The sequence below is a fragment of the Brachypodium distachyon genome, chromosome 2, assembly GCF_000005505.3.
Source record: "Brachypodium distachyon strain Bd21 chromosome 2, Brachypodium_distachyon_v3.0, whole genome shotgun sequence".
In the NCBI taxonomy this organism is placed as follows: Eukaryota; Viridiplantae; Streptophyta; class Magnoliopsida; order Poales; family Poaceae; genus Brachypodium; species Brachypodium distachyon.
In genome coordinates, this window is record NC_016132.3 from 34,953,416 (window position 1) to 34,969,319 (window position 15,904).

The following is a 15,904-nucleotide window of genomic DNA, read 5'->3' on the forward strand; positions in this document are numbered from 1 at the left end:
GCTCCTGCTACAAGTAGCCTTGTAGCCTTGAATCTTTTTTAAAGGAAACACATTGTAGTAGTAGTGAGAAAACTTGATAATGTGTTAATTAATCGCATATGAAACTTATCTGTCATCAAATACACGTCTCCGTATACAAGGGTTATTTCCGCTCCGACACCATTTGATAGAAGCACAATTGTCAGTTTCTGATTAAATCAAGAAGGTTTCCCTTTTTTTGCCCCTACAGCTAGAAAGAATTAATGAAAATCAAGAACCGCGGGATTTGGGGCTCCGTTTTTTCACACCCTATAGCTCGAAGGAAATAATAAAACCAAGAATGGTGGGATTTGGGGCTCCCCCCCCCCCCCCCCTATAGCGATAAATAATCAATAAAAATCAAGAACGGTGGAATTTTGGGCTTTTTTTCGCTGTATAGCAAAAGAGAAATATTAAAAATCAAGAACGGTGGGATTCAAGGTTCCGTTTTTTCGCCCGCTATAGTTAGATAGAATTAACAAAAAATGAACAGCAGCGGGATTTGGGGCTCCATTTTTTCGCCCCCTATAGCTAGAATCACGTATGAAACTTATCCATCATCAAACACACGTCTCCGTATACAGGGGTTATTTCCGCTTCGGTACCATTTGACAAAAGCCCAACTGTCAGTTTTTGATTAAATCAAGAATGCTTCTTTTTTTTCCTTCGCCTCTATAGCTGGAGGGGATTAATGAAAATAAAGAGCAGCGGGATTTGGGGCTCCGTCTTTTCGCCCCCTATAGCTAGAAAAAAAATCAAGAACGGTGGGATCTGGGGCTGTCTCTTTTCGCCCCCATAGCAATAAATAATAAATAAAAATCAAGAACGGTGGAATTTGGGGCTTTGTTTTTTGCCCCTAGAGCAAAAAAGAAATAATAAAAACCAAGAACGGTGTGATCCAGAGCTCTGTTTTTTCGCCCCCTATGGTTAGATAGAACTAATAAAAATAAAGAACAATGGGATTTGGGGCTCCGTTTTTTCGGCCCCTATAGCTACACAGGATTAATAAAAATCAAGAGCGGTTGTGTTTGTTCACCCTTATAGCTAGAAAGAATTAATGAAAATCATTGAACGACGGGATTTGAGGCTCCGTTTTTTCGGCCCCTATAGTTACACCGGATTAATAAAAATCAAGAACGGTTCCGTTTGTTCACCCTTATAGCTAGAAAGAACTAATGAAAATCATTGAACGACGGGATTTGGGGCTCCGTTTTTTCGGCCCTATAGTTACACCGGATTAATAAAAATCAAGAACGGTTCCGTTTGTTCACCCTTATAGCTAGAAAGAACTAATGAAAATCATTGTTACACCGAATTAATAAAATTCAAGAACAGTTCCGTTTGTTCACCCTTATAGCAAGAAAGAATTAATGAAAATCGTTGAACGGCGGGATTTGGGGCTCCGTTTTTTCTCCCCCTATAGCTAGAAAGAAATAATAAAAATCAAGAACGGTGGGATTTGGAGCTATCTTTTTCGCCCCCTATAACAACAAATGATTAATAAAAATCAAGAACGGTGGAATTCAGGGCTTTGTTTTTTCGCCATATAGAAAAAGAAAAATACTAAAAATCGTTTCAGACCTCCGTATTTTCGCCCCCTATAGTTAGATAGAATTAACAAAAATCAAGAACGATGGGATTTCGGGCTCCGTTTTTTCGGCCCCTATAGTTAGATTGAATTAATAAAAATCAAGAGCGGCGTGATTTGGGGGCTCCCATTTTCCGCCCCTATAGCTAGAAAGAAATAACTAGAATCAAGAACGCCGGGTCTTGCGGTTCCGTTTTTTCCGCCAATTAATAAAAATCAGGAACGGTAGGATTTGGAGCTCTGTTTTTTCACCCCTGCATAGCTAAAAACAATTTTCAAAGTATACCCTAAGAAAAGAATTAATAAAATCAATGATCAATGACATTTAACACCAGGCTTGGCAGATAAGGAGGACAGGGGGAGGAGGGGGTAGTACAAGTAGCCAAGTACTCCCAATAGCAGCCGCTCTATCTCTCCCCAACTACTCCCACATACGCTTCTCTTCAAGAAACGTACTAGCAAACCCAGCACGACACCGCTCCGGCCAAGATCGCCGGGGCTCCGATCAAGATCAGACCCACTCGATCCGATGGATTCGCCTCACCACAAGGTTCGCCTCTCTCTGCCTCATCTTGATGAAAGTAACAAAGAAATTCTTCTTCTTTTTATGCTCTCTTTTGGCTGATGATGTGGCTTGGGTTTCTCTCTCTTCATCAGGCGATCGGAGTCGCTGCGGCGGCGGCGGCGGAGGGCGGCAGGATGTGCTGCGTCGAATGCCGGACCACCACCACTCCCATGTGGCGCAGCGGGCCGACTGGGCCGAGGGTGAGCTCTCTCTTCTCTTCCCTTTCTTCTTGATCCTGATGATCTGATCTTCTTGCTGCCGGGAGAAAGTGATCGGAGGTCGCCGATCATGTCCCCTGATCACCATTGCTAGGCTCTCCTTGTAGTCCATAGATATTAGAGCGATCATATATCATCCAAGGGAATCAATAGATTGTCTTGATTGCATCGTTCAGCTGTTCGTAGAGCGATGGTCTGAGGGATTATTACCATAATCTGTGAAGATTAAATTAAAGATTTTATTTTTTTGACTAATTCAAATTAAGATTGTGGTGATGATTGTTGTAATCAGAGTTTGGATAGAGTCCTGTGGGAAAGAAAGGATCCTGCACTCGGTTTAGATTCCATTGGGAGGTTAGGTGAGCTGTTCCTTGCAACAGTGCTAACCTCCAATTCCCCTCCCACAATATTCCCAAGTGGCAAGTGTGAGATATTAAAAAAGGGGGCTAGCAGCTTTTTCTTTCTGGGCTGGCTCCATTCCTAATGCTGGTTGTTTTCTATGGCTTGGGTTGGATCAATTCTTTAGGGGTTATCCTTATCAGCATGACAGTTTTTCGTTTCTTGGTAACAGCACCAAGCCATGTATCACACAATTTTTTTCTTGCAACACTGATATATGTTTTCCTGAAGAGTAAAATTGAGTTAGTTTGGTGCTTATTGTTTGTCCTAGTTTGACACAATTAATTTTGATGTGTTGAATATTTTTTTTTGGTTTGATCGCAGTCGCTTTGCAACGCGTGCGGGATCCGGTATAGGAAGAAGAGGAGGCAAGAGCTAGGTCTCGACAACAAGCAGCTTCAGAGCCAACCACAGCAGCAGCAGGAACAACAGCAACATCAACAACAAGAACAACAGCAGCAACAACAGGAACAACAGCAACATCAACAACAGGAAGATCACAGTGAGCCAACAAGTGCAGTTAAAGACAGCAGCAGCAGTCCCAGCAAAACTAGCAAGCTACAGGTGGTGAAGAAGAGGAGGGTCTCAATGGGTGTGGAGGAGGCTGCATCCTTGCTCATGGCCTTGTCCTCCTCATCAACACCCACACTACATGGCTAACAACGGGTCCCTCGCCAACAGGCGCGCTGCGTGGTGTACATACATGATATGCAGGACAGCACAAAAACAGACTACCCAATGATTCCAAACCAGCCAAACACCTTTCTTGGATGATGGATTATGAGGATGAGGTAGCAGGAGGGGGGAAGGAGGCCTCCTGAAAGGATGATGATGTTGATGTGAGGCAGGCTGGATTTGGTGTTTTTGGATCCATCAGTGCCGTAGATCTTCAACCATGTGGTGGTCAATCCGAAAGCCAAGGTGCTCTGGAAGGAATGTTTGCTCCAGAGGAGAAGAAAGCTGGTCCTTGGTTGTCTGTCTCTGTTGTTGACCATGGCGGTCTCATGTTATGATTAGTTAGAATTCATCTTAATTCTAAACCATTTATGTCTCCCCATTTTCTGTTTCGTACTTCTATGAGTTTTGTTTCCCTTGTTCATTGAGAAGGATGGGTGATCAAAAGCGAGCATTGCCCTCATTCATGTGTAATAATGATTAAATGAATAAAAATGATTTATTTTGTTTCATTTCAGTCACTACAAAACAACACAGTAATGCCAAATTTCAGATACTGTTTGCAGCCCTCAAACATGCAGACACAATTGCGAAACATGCAACATACACAAAGCAGCCAAACATATGAAAAAATAACCACCATGAAATTACACCTGTCATGCCAAAGTAAAAACCTTTGCCATTAGTTAGACAAGCTCAGCATATACAGAGTTGGACAAAAAGTAAGATCAATCAAGTGTCACTTTATTCAGCCCTAGCACACCCATGTTGGTTTATAGGCTACTGCCGCTTCTCTACCATGTATGATAGTCTGCTTCTTGGATACATCTGATCAAAACTACAACCGTCTAATCGTCGCAAAAACGTCAGGCTATTCCTGATTTATCTCAGAAAATATAGTGATAGCCTACGGCTTTGGGAGAGGTTCGAATTCTCCCAAACATTTCATGCGTAGCATGGTTTCCCTGAACAACATGTGACAGGGTTGTGGTTTGTGGTTTGCCCGTAGAAACTCATTCCACCTGGCCGGCCAATTCGGCTTCCTCATCACCATCAAACTCCTGCTCCACTCCTTTCACCTGCCAAGAAGTGTGAAACATTGAAGTCTGCGAACTCTGCTAACAGCTTTGTATGGATTGAAGATGAAAAAATTACTCTTCTAAGCAAGCTGATGATAAGAAGCAATAGCAACTGTGACAGATTTATACACAAACACTAGGAGATGTTCCCAGAAACAGGAAACAGAATACTGAGTGTTACCTCGGGCACATAATGCATGAGCATGTTCTCTATGCCAGATTTCAACGTGACTGATGAACTTGGACAGCCACTGCAGGCACCTTGCATTTTTAGCTTCACTATCCCTGTTTCTCTGAAAAGGTAATATTACAATGAGAAAATGTAGCTTAAATCTTAAGATCAGCATTGTACATAAACAGGAGGGAGGGACTGACGGGTCAAATCCTCGGTATTCAATGTCACCACCATCATCTTGAACAGCTGGCCGGATGCGAGTCTCCAACAATTCTTTTATCATAGCAACTATTTCTGAGTCATCCTATGACATAGCAAAAGTTGCAGGACAGATTTAGAATCTGAAGCATGGTTTTCAATTATTTATGAAAGGAGATCTTATAAATCTACTGCGTCAGTGTTACTCATACCTACCTTCTAAATCTGGATTTAGGTAGCAGTATAGATTTATAAGTTTATTACTCCCTCCGACCCATATTACTTGTCAAAATATTACATCTATCTAGATGCTTTTTAAACATAGACACATCCATATTTGGGCAAATTTGAGACAAGTAATATGGGTCGGAGGGAGTAGCATTATCAAGAGCTATTCTAGTGGAATGAGTTAAGGGCAGATCAGATTAGTATCTTTCTACCTGGTCATCACAAGGAGGAAGCAGTAAACACTAAACATGACTTCACATCCCTGAACAATACCATATTCAATTTAAGTTGTCAAGAAATATTTTCACCAACACCAAGTTAAATGATAACCAGAAGTCCATTTTAATCCTTTCCCGAGTTACTTCTTTTACAGTTGAATAATTTTCACAAATATTTGCAAATGCATGTTACATGTGCTTGTCGTATTTTTCAGATGTTGATCTTGTATTGTACTCCCTCCTTCCCAAAAAAAAACGTCGTTTAGATTTTTATCTTTTTCCCAAATTAAGTGTCGCATTAGGTAGTACTGATACCGCACTGCTTCGGTTTCCAGGAAACCATTAATTACCTCCTGCTATTTGCTTTGCTTGGTGTGCATGCGCTGGGCTGCATGCAGCCTCCACCAGTAAGCGTGTGCGAGCCGGCATGAAGTACAGGGCCACGAGGCGCTAGGCGTGAAATAATTACGATGAAATCAATCTGAACCGTTTCAGCCGCAGCAGTAATCACGTGCTTTGGTATTCTGATGAGGGACAGTAGAGAAAACAAAAATAAAATAAAAGTAGAAGTCAGATCTCTCGAGGCTTCTACACACTTCTACTATATTCTAAGTAACTTGTCTTTTAGTCATAGGTGTTGTGGTAGTTTCTAGAGTGTTCTACTATAAGTTGTAAGTAGGATATTTTCCTAGCTTTGAGTAGTGTTCCCTAGAAGCTTCTAGTTATAAGTAGAGCTAAGTAGTGCAGGCCCATGAGGCCTATAAATAGAGGCCTATAAACCATTAACTACCTATCAATAAAGAGCACTTTATGTTCTTTGTCTTAGATCTTGTGTGTTAGGAGTTTGGATTAAACTCTTGGCAGTTCCCCGCCCCTAGAGCGATATCTAGCGCACCACGTTGGAGTGGTTCCTTCAACATTTGTGCTGTTTATATTATAGCAGCAAGCAAGGTGGAGTTGTTCCTCCACAAACTTGTGCTGCATCATATTCGGAATAAATCTAAAACGACAAAATGGGAAGGAGGGAGTATGCTTATATCTTGCCCAAAACAAACACTGTTCATCTTTACATGACTTAAGTAGTGATTGTTTTTCCCAATGGCATTCTATTTCTGTATAGTGGTACAGAGAGTTTGTATGGCACAGAAGAAGTGACCTTTGTGCAGAAGAACCCAGCTAAACAAATAAAGCACAAAATATACAGAAAGGAATATGCACATCAGTTGACCGACATACCTCATGAATTGCTGTGTCCATAGCAGCAGCTGTATTTGAGTCCAGAAAAAGTGGTTGCCCAGATGAGTAGAAATCCATTATCGCAGCAAAGATCTCAGGCTTAAGATAATCCCAAGAAGTTTCATCTGATTTTGTCACAGTTACAAAATCAGATCCAAAGAACACTCTGGTAACTCCTGCATAGAAATTGTAGCAAGTCAATGTCATGTTGAAATTGGACATTTCATGAATTCTAGCAGTAATTTATATCTATGGCTCCAAAAAATATACTTCGAGAAGTTGATATGTTAAGTCGTAAAACTAAAATGTGGGAATATAAGCTACCAAAATGCCAAATTATGCCTTAAGCATTTTCACATATGTGCTATTCTTCAGGAAGCCAATCTTATCTTTACCCCTATAAAGATTTCAATAGGCGGCGGTCCATCACCTCCAGAAGCACCACCATTTGATTAGACACAAAACATTGAGACATGAGTGGGTATGGACTACTTGATCTTAGACAGCAAATGGTAGCGCAGCATTCTCTTTAAACATGTATTGTACTCCCTCCGACCGGAATTACATTGTACTAAATCTGTGACAAGTAATTCCGGCCGGAGGGAGTATTTTCTTTTGTTTAGTCCATAGCAACGCACATCTGCATCATGGTGGGGCATTTGCAAAAATAAACCAGCAGATCTAGATGTCTTCCCTAACAGTTCATGATAAGATTGGATTCTTGCTTTTCAAATAACTTCCTTTTGCCCTAGGGATCAATACAACCATGTGCTTTCACATGGTATGGTTCACCATTGTATCATCTTTAACCCAGCTTGATGCCTGTATGAAGTTATCATGCCCTTTGCCCAATAACCAATTACGTGCAATACTACCTCCATTTAATTCACCAATTTATTGTATTCAGGTTCCCCTACTATCCTTTGTACCCAAACGGTTGCTTGAATCGCCAACAAACCACAGTGCTTATTTGGTTGCTAATTTGTTCGATAAGAATTGTATAAATCCGTTGGTGTATAGTCCTTAAGCCATTTTCAGTTACAGCTCGCAATAGTTCCCTTTAAGAGCCAAATGGCCTTCTAGTTTAACAACAGAAGATGGACGGAAATCAATAGAAGAAATAGCTAACTTGAAATGCTCAAAGATAAAAATAACACCAGTAGATGACTCGGGTGGCAGGTACGCCGTACCATCGATCGCGAACAGCGCCTTGGCCAAAGGAGATGTCATGGCGGTCCGAACATTTGGGAAGTCGGAGCTCCCAACTTCCATAACCGGCTTGCCAGGATGGAACATGAGCGACTGCGGGTTGGGTGTCGACTGCGTTTGGATGAACATGGTCCTCCTCTGCCCTGTCCATAACACCATTTTTGCAACCAAAGAAACTTGAGCACATGAGCTAGGCAGGAAACACCACAATACTCGTGAGCAATTGGGTCTATCACAAGAAAAGATTGCTAAACAGGGCCCATTTCAGCTCAAAATGCAGAGTACAATTACACAGGAACAAAATTGCAGAACATTGCTGGTCTCCGCATAAAGGCATCGTCGCTCAGCAGAAGAATCCGTCTTCGTGCTAAACTAATTCGCTAGCTAACCATGGAAATCGCATCTCCATCCTCTAATCAAATTATCCAACCTCCCCAGCACTCCAACATCGCGCTCCCAGAATTCGGGCACCGAGAGAAACGGAGAGTCGAATCTAACCTCCGAGCCGATCCCATGGGGAAGGAGGGGCGGGGTTCCTGAGAGCCGACGGGCGCGCGAAAGGCGGCGAGTTGAGGCGGTCGAGAGCGCCGGCCGCAGCCGACGAGAGGAACCGAGGCGCGGGGAGCCGCCGCCTCTGGAGAAACTGGGACGCGAGCGCTACGACCCTCCTCCTCGCCATCGCCATTGCCTCTCTCTGCTTGCGTTGCGCTCTTCTCTTCTCCTTCTCCTTTTCCTTCTCTAGGTCGGCTAAATGGGCCGATTCTGAGAAGATTTGGGCCTGAATGGGCTGGTTTTGCGATTTTACAGCCCATTAATATATCTGGATCCGCTATTTGCTTTCAGGAATTCAGGGAAAACAAGCCGCCGAGCACAGCCCCTTCGCCCAGTTGGCCGGCCCAAATGTGTTTTCTTTTCTTATTTCCTTTTTCTTTTATGGGTTAACCAAATTCATGAACAAGTTTTTTGCATAAAACAGTAGGGAAAGTTCCTACTGTGTCAATGATGGATAGTAGAATGGGAAAAATAACAAACAAATAACAAGGTATCTAGCCAGGCTAGGTTTGGCTCCATGCCTAACCATGATGAAACTTTGAACATTTTATAGGCACCCTCTAGATCTCTAACTCCTGCATGAAATATAATCTTGTTTTCTGTGGTCATGAACGTTTATTTAGAAACATCTGAATGGTTTTTTCACTTTATTTTTCTGTTTTTTCTATTTTCCAATATAAATTATTTATTTATTTTCTTTCTCACATTCTATTCATGGAAATCCATGTACTCCGTAATTTATTTCTAAAATACATGATCTTTTTAAGTCTATTAAAATTTATCTTATAAATCATGAACATTTCAGAAAACAGCTCCCAAGTGCTTACCTTATAAACGAAGCTACAAGAGAACAAGAAACATGAGCAACATGGTCTGTTGGCCTGGGGGGGCTAGTTTCCCTGGTTGTTGGATTTCTGTGTCTGTATTTATTATTTATTTATCAACATGCACAAATCAAAAATCCTTTTGGGCAGGTGCAGGGCACCACAGATCAGCAACAAGAAAACAACTCCCCCTCTCCCCCCAGGTCAAGTCTGGGCTCCAAACGTCTCTCTGTCTGTCTGTCACCACATGTCTCCATGCATCCAGCAGGTACACTGCATCCGGCCTCCCCCGTCGCTCTCACACAGGATTACCCTAATCCATCTTGATTAACAAATAATTTTAGTTGCTGATGCAGTACTTTACTTTGTAAGCCTGTCAAAGGAAGGATCACATACGGATCTGGTGTTTTGTTTTCTAACGAAAAGCTTCAGAAAAAAGATCCGGCAATCGCGGTACTATTTTTCCATTTCGTTTGGATGGCAGGATTTTAACACAGTCACAGAATAATTGAAGAAATATAGGAGAAGATACATGAAATTATTATTAAGGGATGGATTTAATCACACTAATCTCAGGCTAATGATGCAACAGAAGCAATATGTGCAGTGTCCAAAAAACAATGTGCAGTGTCCAACTTGGAGCATATAAAATATGCAAAAACAGCATGAAAAATCTTATCCTAGTTCATAGATTTCTGGTAAACATTAAACAAAGAAGGAGAAAAAAAACATTACTGGTTACTCCTCTACGTTGTTTATTCTCTTTCTGCTTTGCAAGTTGTAATTCTTTTTAGCTTAGTTCCCAGTTGCATGCAATTAACGGCGGAGTGTCGCGTCTACGCTTTCACATCCAACCGAAACCAACAAGGCACTTTTTTCCTTTCTTTTCTTTCTAGTTTCTACTACTATTCACTTGCAGCTCCCATCCTTCCCTCTGTCTCCGCATTCCCAAGAACCCATCCCAATCGATCGCGGCAGCCGGGGCACCGGAGCAGATCGAGTCGCTGCTCGCCGTCTCCTCCAGCGCCTCAGGTCAACACGGGAGCAGCTCTCGCTTCGATTCGGAGCGAAAGGTCGTGGTTTCTCCGGCAGTTTTTCTTGACTTCGTGGCTTGGGATCGGCGCGGTTTTTCTGAGGAGTCCCTTGCGGCGGGCGGCTGTGTGGATTCAAGAGCTGCCTCATTTTTTTCTGGCATTTCGTGCTGTTGCTGCGGTGGATTCTGCCTCTTGCTTGCCGTGCTGGAGCTCGAGTTCTTGCGGCACTGTCCCGCGTCGTCTTGGTCCAGTCAAACCGGAGGCTCTCCCGGTGCAGCGTCCTCCGTCAGGCAGGGTAGGGCAGAGCATAGTACAGCCGGCAAAGAAAAGAGAGAAGCTGAGATATCTTGTTCAAGTAATTTCTCAGCCTCAAGCTATTTTCTTCAAGTAATTGGCTAACAAACTGCAGTACTGTATCGGTTTCAATTTGGGTTGGGTCAAGGCAGGGTTTGTGCCATGGACCGCAATTGGCAATAATTTCTCAGCCTATGAAATCTCATTCTATGTTCAAGTAATTTGACTTTGATTTGGGTGTTCAATCGATGGCTCAAAGTTGGATTCAGGGCTAAAATTGTGGTATTTAGTTTCATGACCCGTCGGAGCTTTTGACCTTTAGGGACTGGTAATCTTTTCTGCTGGTGTATTTGTTGAGATGTCAAGTTAGTGCTGCTCTTTTGATGACATTAGTTTATGCTTCCTGTTTGTAATGGACTTGGATTTTAATGATTGAAGCTCGGAAATTTTGCCTGGTAGGAGCAGACGGACAAAGAACAATGATCATCGCCAGCATGAACTAGGGACTAGAGTTATTGCGTATCAATTGCTTGTTTATGTTGCTAATCTTGCAGAAGCCTGCTGTTCTGTTGCATGTCCTGTTGATCTTGACTGCACTTTCCATAGCTTAGCCCAACTAGAGCCTGTCATATGCAAATTTTGCTGATGGATGTACAGTTTGGGCCACTCCATGCTATTCTACACCCTCCGATCCATAATATATGTCTCAGATTTAGTACTCCCTTAGACCCATATTACTTGTCGCAGATTTAGTGCAACTTTGTACTAAATCTGCGACAAGTAATATGGGTCGGAGGGAGTAGAAAGTCAGTACAAACTTGTACTAAATCTGAGATACTTATTATGGATCGGAGGGAGTAACATATTAGCTACAGTTTGGAGTTGCTGTCTCTTCATGGTTTTTGTAGAAGTATTTATCAAATCAAGTTAAGTAAAAAGCTTGATGTTATGTTTTCACAGGTGGGATTGTGGTGGCGCTTGTTTCAAGAGTTCCAGCTCCCGGATAACAGATTTTGCTGTTAGCAGATGGACGGATGCGATTGCATCGAACCACTCTGGCAGGCAGATGATCTCCTTGTAAAGTATCAGTACATATCGGACTTTTTTATTGCGCTTGCCTACTTCTCTATACCGTTGGAGCTCATATACTTTGTCAAGAAGTCGTCATTCTTCCCTTACCGATGGGTGCTCATACAGTTTGGTGCCTTCATTGTTCTTTGTGGGGCAACTCACCTGATAAACTTGTGGACTTTTTCCACGTATAGCAAGACTATAGCAGTGGTAATGACAGTAGCAAAAGTCGCGACAGCAGTTGTTTCATGCATAACTGCATTGATGCTTGTGCACATAATTCCTGATCTGCTGAGTGTAAAGTTGAGGGAGAGGTATCTGAAGGATAAGGCTGAGGAGCTTGACAAAGAGATGGGGATTATAAGAACACAGGAGGAGACAGGGAGACATGTCCACATGCTCACACATGAGATAAGGAGCACCCTGGACAGGCACACCATTTTGAGAACTACACTTGTTGAGTTGGGAAGGACTCTTGGTTTAGCTGAATGTGCCCTGTGGATGCCATCCCGTTCTGGGACAGCCCTTCACCTGTCCCATACGATCCATAACAGCACTCCTCTTGGCTTAGTTGTTCCTATCAATCTTCCGGTTGTTTCAAAGGTTTTTAATAGTAACCGTGCAGAAAGCATTCCACATACTTCCCCATTAGCTTCAATAAAGACTGACACAAGCAGGTATGTGCCACCAGAGGTCGTAGCTATCCGCGTTCCACTGCTGCACCTTACAAATTTCCAAATCAATGATTGGCCTGAGCTATCTGCAACAAGCTTTGCAGTAATGGTTTTGATGCTTCCTCCAGACAGTGCGAGAAAATGGCGCCCCCATGAACTGGAGCTTGTTGAAGTCGTTGCTGATCAGGTAATTATCGATTTCATTTCTGTCTGTTCCTCTATACTTGTAACCAATAACTTATCGCTTACTTCTAGTTCATGGAGTTTAGAATCCAAGATTTGAAGAGAAATCATTAATTGAAGCTGCAACAATTTTGAGCTATTAAGTCATTTTATTCTGGTTTGAATTGAAGTGTAAAACTTAATTGTTCTTGGAAGTTGTATTGTGCTAGTATGACTTATTGTCCTATCTATCTTCCTTTTTCCTCTATGATATTGCTTGCGAGTAATCATTTTATGTCCTGAGAAGCTCTGTAAAAGCCATTTAGCACTTGTATGAATCCTTGATCTAATCATTATATCCTGACAAGCTCTATAAAAGCCATTCGGCACTTATATGCATCCTTGATTTAATCACTACAAGTAATTCTGCTGTCACCAGTAATATTTTCTTTTTTCTTTATTATATAAATAATTCATGCATTTCCAGCTAATTGCTATCACGAAAGATGTATGCTACATTCCTATAGCCTTTTTCTGAGTTTAACTATTTGTGTCTTCCTTCCTGGGCATGACTGATTTTTTTCATCTGATTTTATTGTGACTGTGGTATAATCTTGAGTTGTTCTTCAGTTTTTCCTCAATTCACTTGAATTACGACAATCATGTTCTTGAGTAGCATTTTCTGTCACCAGGGGGCCTACAATGCCACTATTTTTCTTCAGATGGATAATTTGCCATGCAATTTGTTTTTACAAAGTACATTCCACTACTTTTGTTAGTTATTATAAAGATAATAACCACATTGGCTCATTTTTCTCATTTAGGTGGCTGTTGCACTGTCTCATGCTGCCATTTTGGAAGAGTCAATGAGGGCCCGTGATCTACTAATGGAGCAAAATATTGCTCTTGATGCAGCACGCCGAGAGGCAGAAATGGCTATATGTGCTCGCAATGATTTTCTTGCTGTCATGAACCATGAAATGCGGACTCCTATGAGCGCCATTGTTTCTTTATCCTCTCTCCTTTTAGAAACAACTCTTACAGCTGAGCAACGCCTAATGGTTGAGACTGTGCTAAAGAGTAGCGATTTTCTAGCAACTCTTACAAATGATGTCCTGGATGTTTCCAAGCTTGGAAATGGGAGTCTTGAGCTGGAGGTTGCACCTTTTAACCTGCATGCCACCTTTACAGATGTAAGTGACCTCTTGGCAGTTTTATTATTTAGAATGTGCTATTATGTTGTCTAAAAAGGAAGGATGGGAGAGAGTTTTCTGTTGCATTTTAGATCCACTCACTAGCCCATCTTGTAGGTGGTTAATTTGATTAAGCCAGTGGCAGCGTGCAAAAGGCTCTCGGTAATGGTTAGTTTGGCTCCAGATTTGCCTGCTTGTGCAGTTGGTGATCAGAAGAGATTGATGCAAATTATCCTAAATGTTACTGGTAACTCCATTAAGTTCACGAAGGAGGGCCACATTTCGATTTCAGCATCCATAGCTAGGCCAGATTCTTTGAGGGACCCATGTGCTCCTGACTTCCATCCAGTTCCCTCTGATGGGTCCTTCTACTTGGTTGTTCAGGTTTGCTTATGAACATTCACTGTCTCTTTTTCTCTTATTTCTTCAATACATGACACTGTTAATACTAATGTTGCTTGCCAGTGCCCAGTTAATGCAGTTCTGTACACATATCTATCGTTAGTTAGTGGTGTTCCTAAATCTGGATGTTAGAATTCCAGCACCGCGTGATATGGCCAAGAGAAAATAATGTTTCGGGATTGATTGATTTCACATTCTTATGCTGAAAAACAAAAATTAGCGCAAGCATAACTCATATATCATATTTGAGTAAACTAGAAAATGTAGATGTGGGAAATAAAAATACTCCCTCCGTCCAACAAAGGATGTCTCAACTTTGACTAAATTTGAATGCATCTATACCCTAAGTCATGTCTAGATACATCCAAATTTTAACAAACTCAAGACATCTTTTGTTGGACAGAGGTAGTATTTAAGTTTATTTGTGGTGGGCCATAGGAATTCAGATTCTTCTCTGATGCAATGCGCTTAGACGTTAGCTTGCGTATGCACTGTCGGCAACTGTACAAACTAACTGGAGTGAAAACACCGAACTGTTACAGGATAATTGCATGCAGTTTATTAACAGAAAACCTTATGGTAATTCAAAGTTGCACCTGGAAGCACGTGCTCCCGCTCGAAATAAAATGTCAAAAAATCCTAGAATATTTACACATATGCTCGAGAATGTTTTAAAATTTGTGCTTTAATTTAAGTTTTTTTTTACCTGGGGCACAAACATGTTTTTATTTTCATTGTAATTTGCTGGCACACAGAAGACACTAACATGTATATAATTTTGGGGATTTTTCGTACTTCTAGCTATATCTTTTGGATTTACTGTTTATCCCAGGATCAGGAGTCATTTCACTGCTCCCATTTCATGCCATATTTTTGCTGTAGGTAAAAGACACTGGCTGCGGAATTAAAGCACAGGATATGCCTCATGCCTTCAGAAAATTTGCACAAAATGAGAATGCTACAAGCAAATGGCACAATGGCAATGGATTGGGTTTGGCCCTTTCTAGAAGGTATGTGAAGAGAGCATTTTATGTTTCCCCTGAAACTGTTTTGATCTCCTGCATTAATTGTGTAACAATTCTCTCTGGTTCCATCAGATTTGTCGGTCTAATGCAAGGAAATATGTGGCTCGAGAGTGAAGGCCTAGGGAAGGGCTGTACCGCAACGTTCTTCGTGAAACTCGGCGTCCCCAAAAAACCAAATGGAAATCCCCGGAGAATGATGCAACCGAATCAAGGAGCTAGAGGAATGAGCCCTGATGTTCACAGTATATCCATAATGGAAGGTGACACAGGAGTCCCCAGGGCCCGCTACCAGTCGATTGCGTGAGAAGAAATTTCATGACGCACGGGCAACCTCATTCGATGGGAGGCGGTTCGCCACCGCGATTTTGCGACCAAATTCAGTAGCTCTGTTCGCAGTGCTGATGTAGGAAATTGTTTTTCCTTCTGACTTGAGTTGTGAGGATGATTGGGTAAGCCTGAAATTGCGACTTGCCCATGTTGGCGATGTGCCGGCAAGGAGAGCAGTGTTGTGCTGTACATGAGAGGTCTTGTTAGGGAGAGACAACAGTAGCCAGTAGCTGTAACTGATGGTTCATGAACAAGAACTTTCAACTATTCATCTTAACATGAGCTTTGGTTTTCAGAAATGGTAGGTGTGTTTGGTATGAGCCTCACCCAGCGGAACCAAAGCAAGGGCATGGACAAAATTTTGCCCACTTTGTTATTTGGCTTACAGCCAATGCATTTGATGTCCATTTCACAGTTGTTGAGGTAGTAAACCTAGATCCCAAAGGCCTGGAGATGCACTGGATTTGAAGATTAGCTTGAATGACTCTACATGTTGATGTCACGGCAACAGCGAATTTGCAACTTGTTTCTATACGTAAT

At 42.0% G+C, this 15,904-nt stretch overlaps 3 protein-coding genes across 3 annotated transcripts; 2 read left to right on the plus strand and 1 right to left on the minus strand.

Moving 5' to 3' along the window:
* Positions 1 to 1,977: 1,977 nt before the first annotated feature.
* On the plus strand, positions 1,978 to 3,975 carry LOC100845583 (GATA transcription factor 17). Its single transcript, XM_003566482.4, has 3 exons — positions 1,978 to 2,156; positions 2,264 to 2,371; positions 3,113 to 3,975. Exons 1-3 carry the CDS (start codon positions 2,136 to 2,138, stop codon positions 3,446 to 3,448), a joined length of 465 nt encoding a protein of 154 aa, XP_003566530.1. The 5' UTR covers positions 1,978 to 2,135; the 3' UTR covers positions 3,449 to 3,975.
* A 147-nt stretch (positions 3,976 to 4,122) lies between these two features.
* LOC100839397 (nifU-like protein 4, mitochondrial) lies at positions 4,123 to 8,523 on the minus strand. The gene is made up of 6 exons (XM_003568845.4): positions 8,305 to 8,523; positions 7,788 to 7,949; positions 6,598 to 6,773; positions 4,918 to 5,021; positions 4,724 to 4,835; positions 4,123 to 4,542 (listed from the first exon to the last, which is right to left on the minus strand). Exons 1-6 carry the CDS (start codon positions 8,489 to 8,491, stop codon positions 4,477 to 4,479), a joined length of 807 nt encoding a protein of 268 aa, XP_003568893.1. The 5' UTR covers positions 8,492 to 8,523; the 3' UTR covers positions 4,123 to 4,476.
* Positions 8,524 to 10,023: 1,500 nt separating this feature from the next.
* On the plus strand, positions 10,024 to 15,663 carry LOC100840003 (probable ethylene response sensor 2). Its single transcript, XM_003568847.3, has 6 exons — positions 10,024 to 10,571; positions 11,471 to 12,442; positions 13,242 to 13,610; positions 13,728 to 13,994; positions 14,895 to 15,022; positions 15,110 to 15,663. Exons 2-6 carry the CDS (start codon positions 11,537 to 11,539, stop codon positions 15,339 to 15,341), a joined length of 1,902 nt encoding a protein of 633 aa, XP_003568895.1. The 5' UTR covers positions 10,024 to 10,571; positions 11,471 to 11,536; the 3' UTR covers positions 15,342 to 15,663.
* Positions 15,664 to 15,904: the final 241 nt, after the last annotated feature.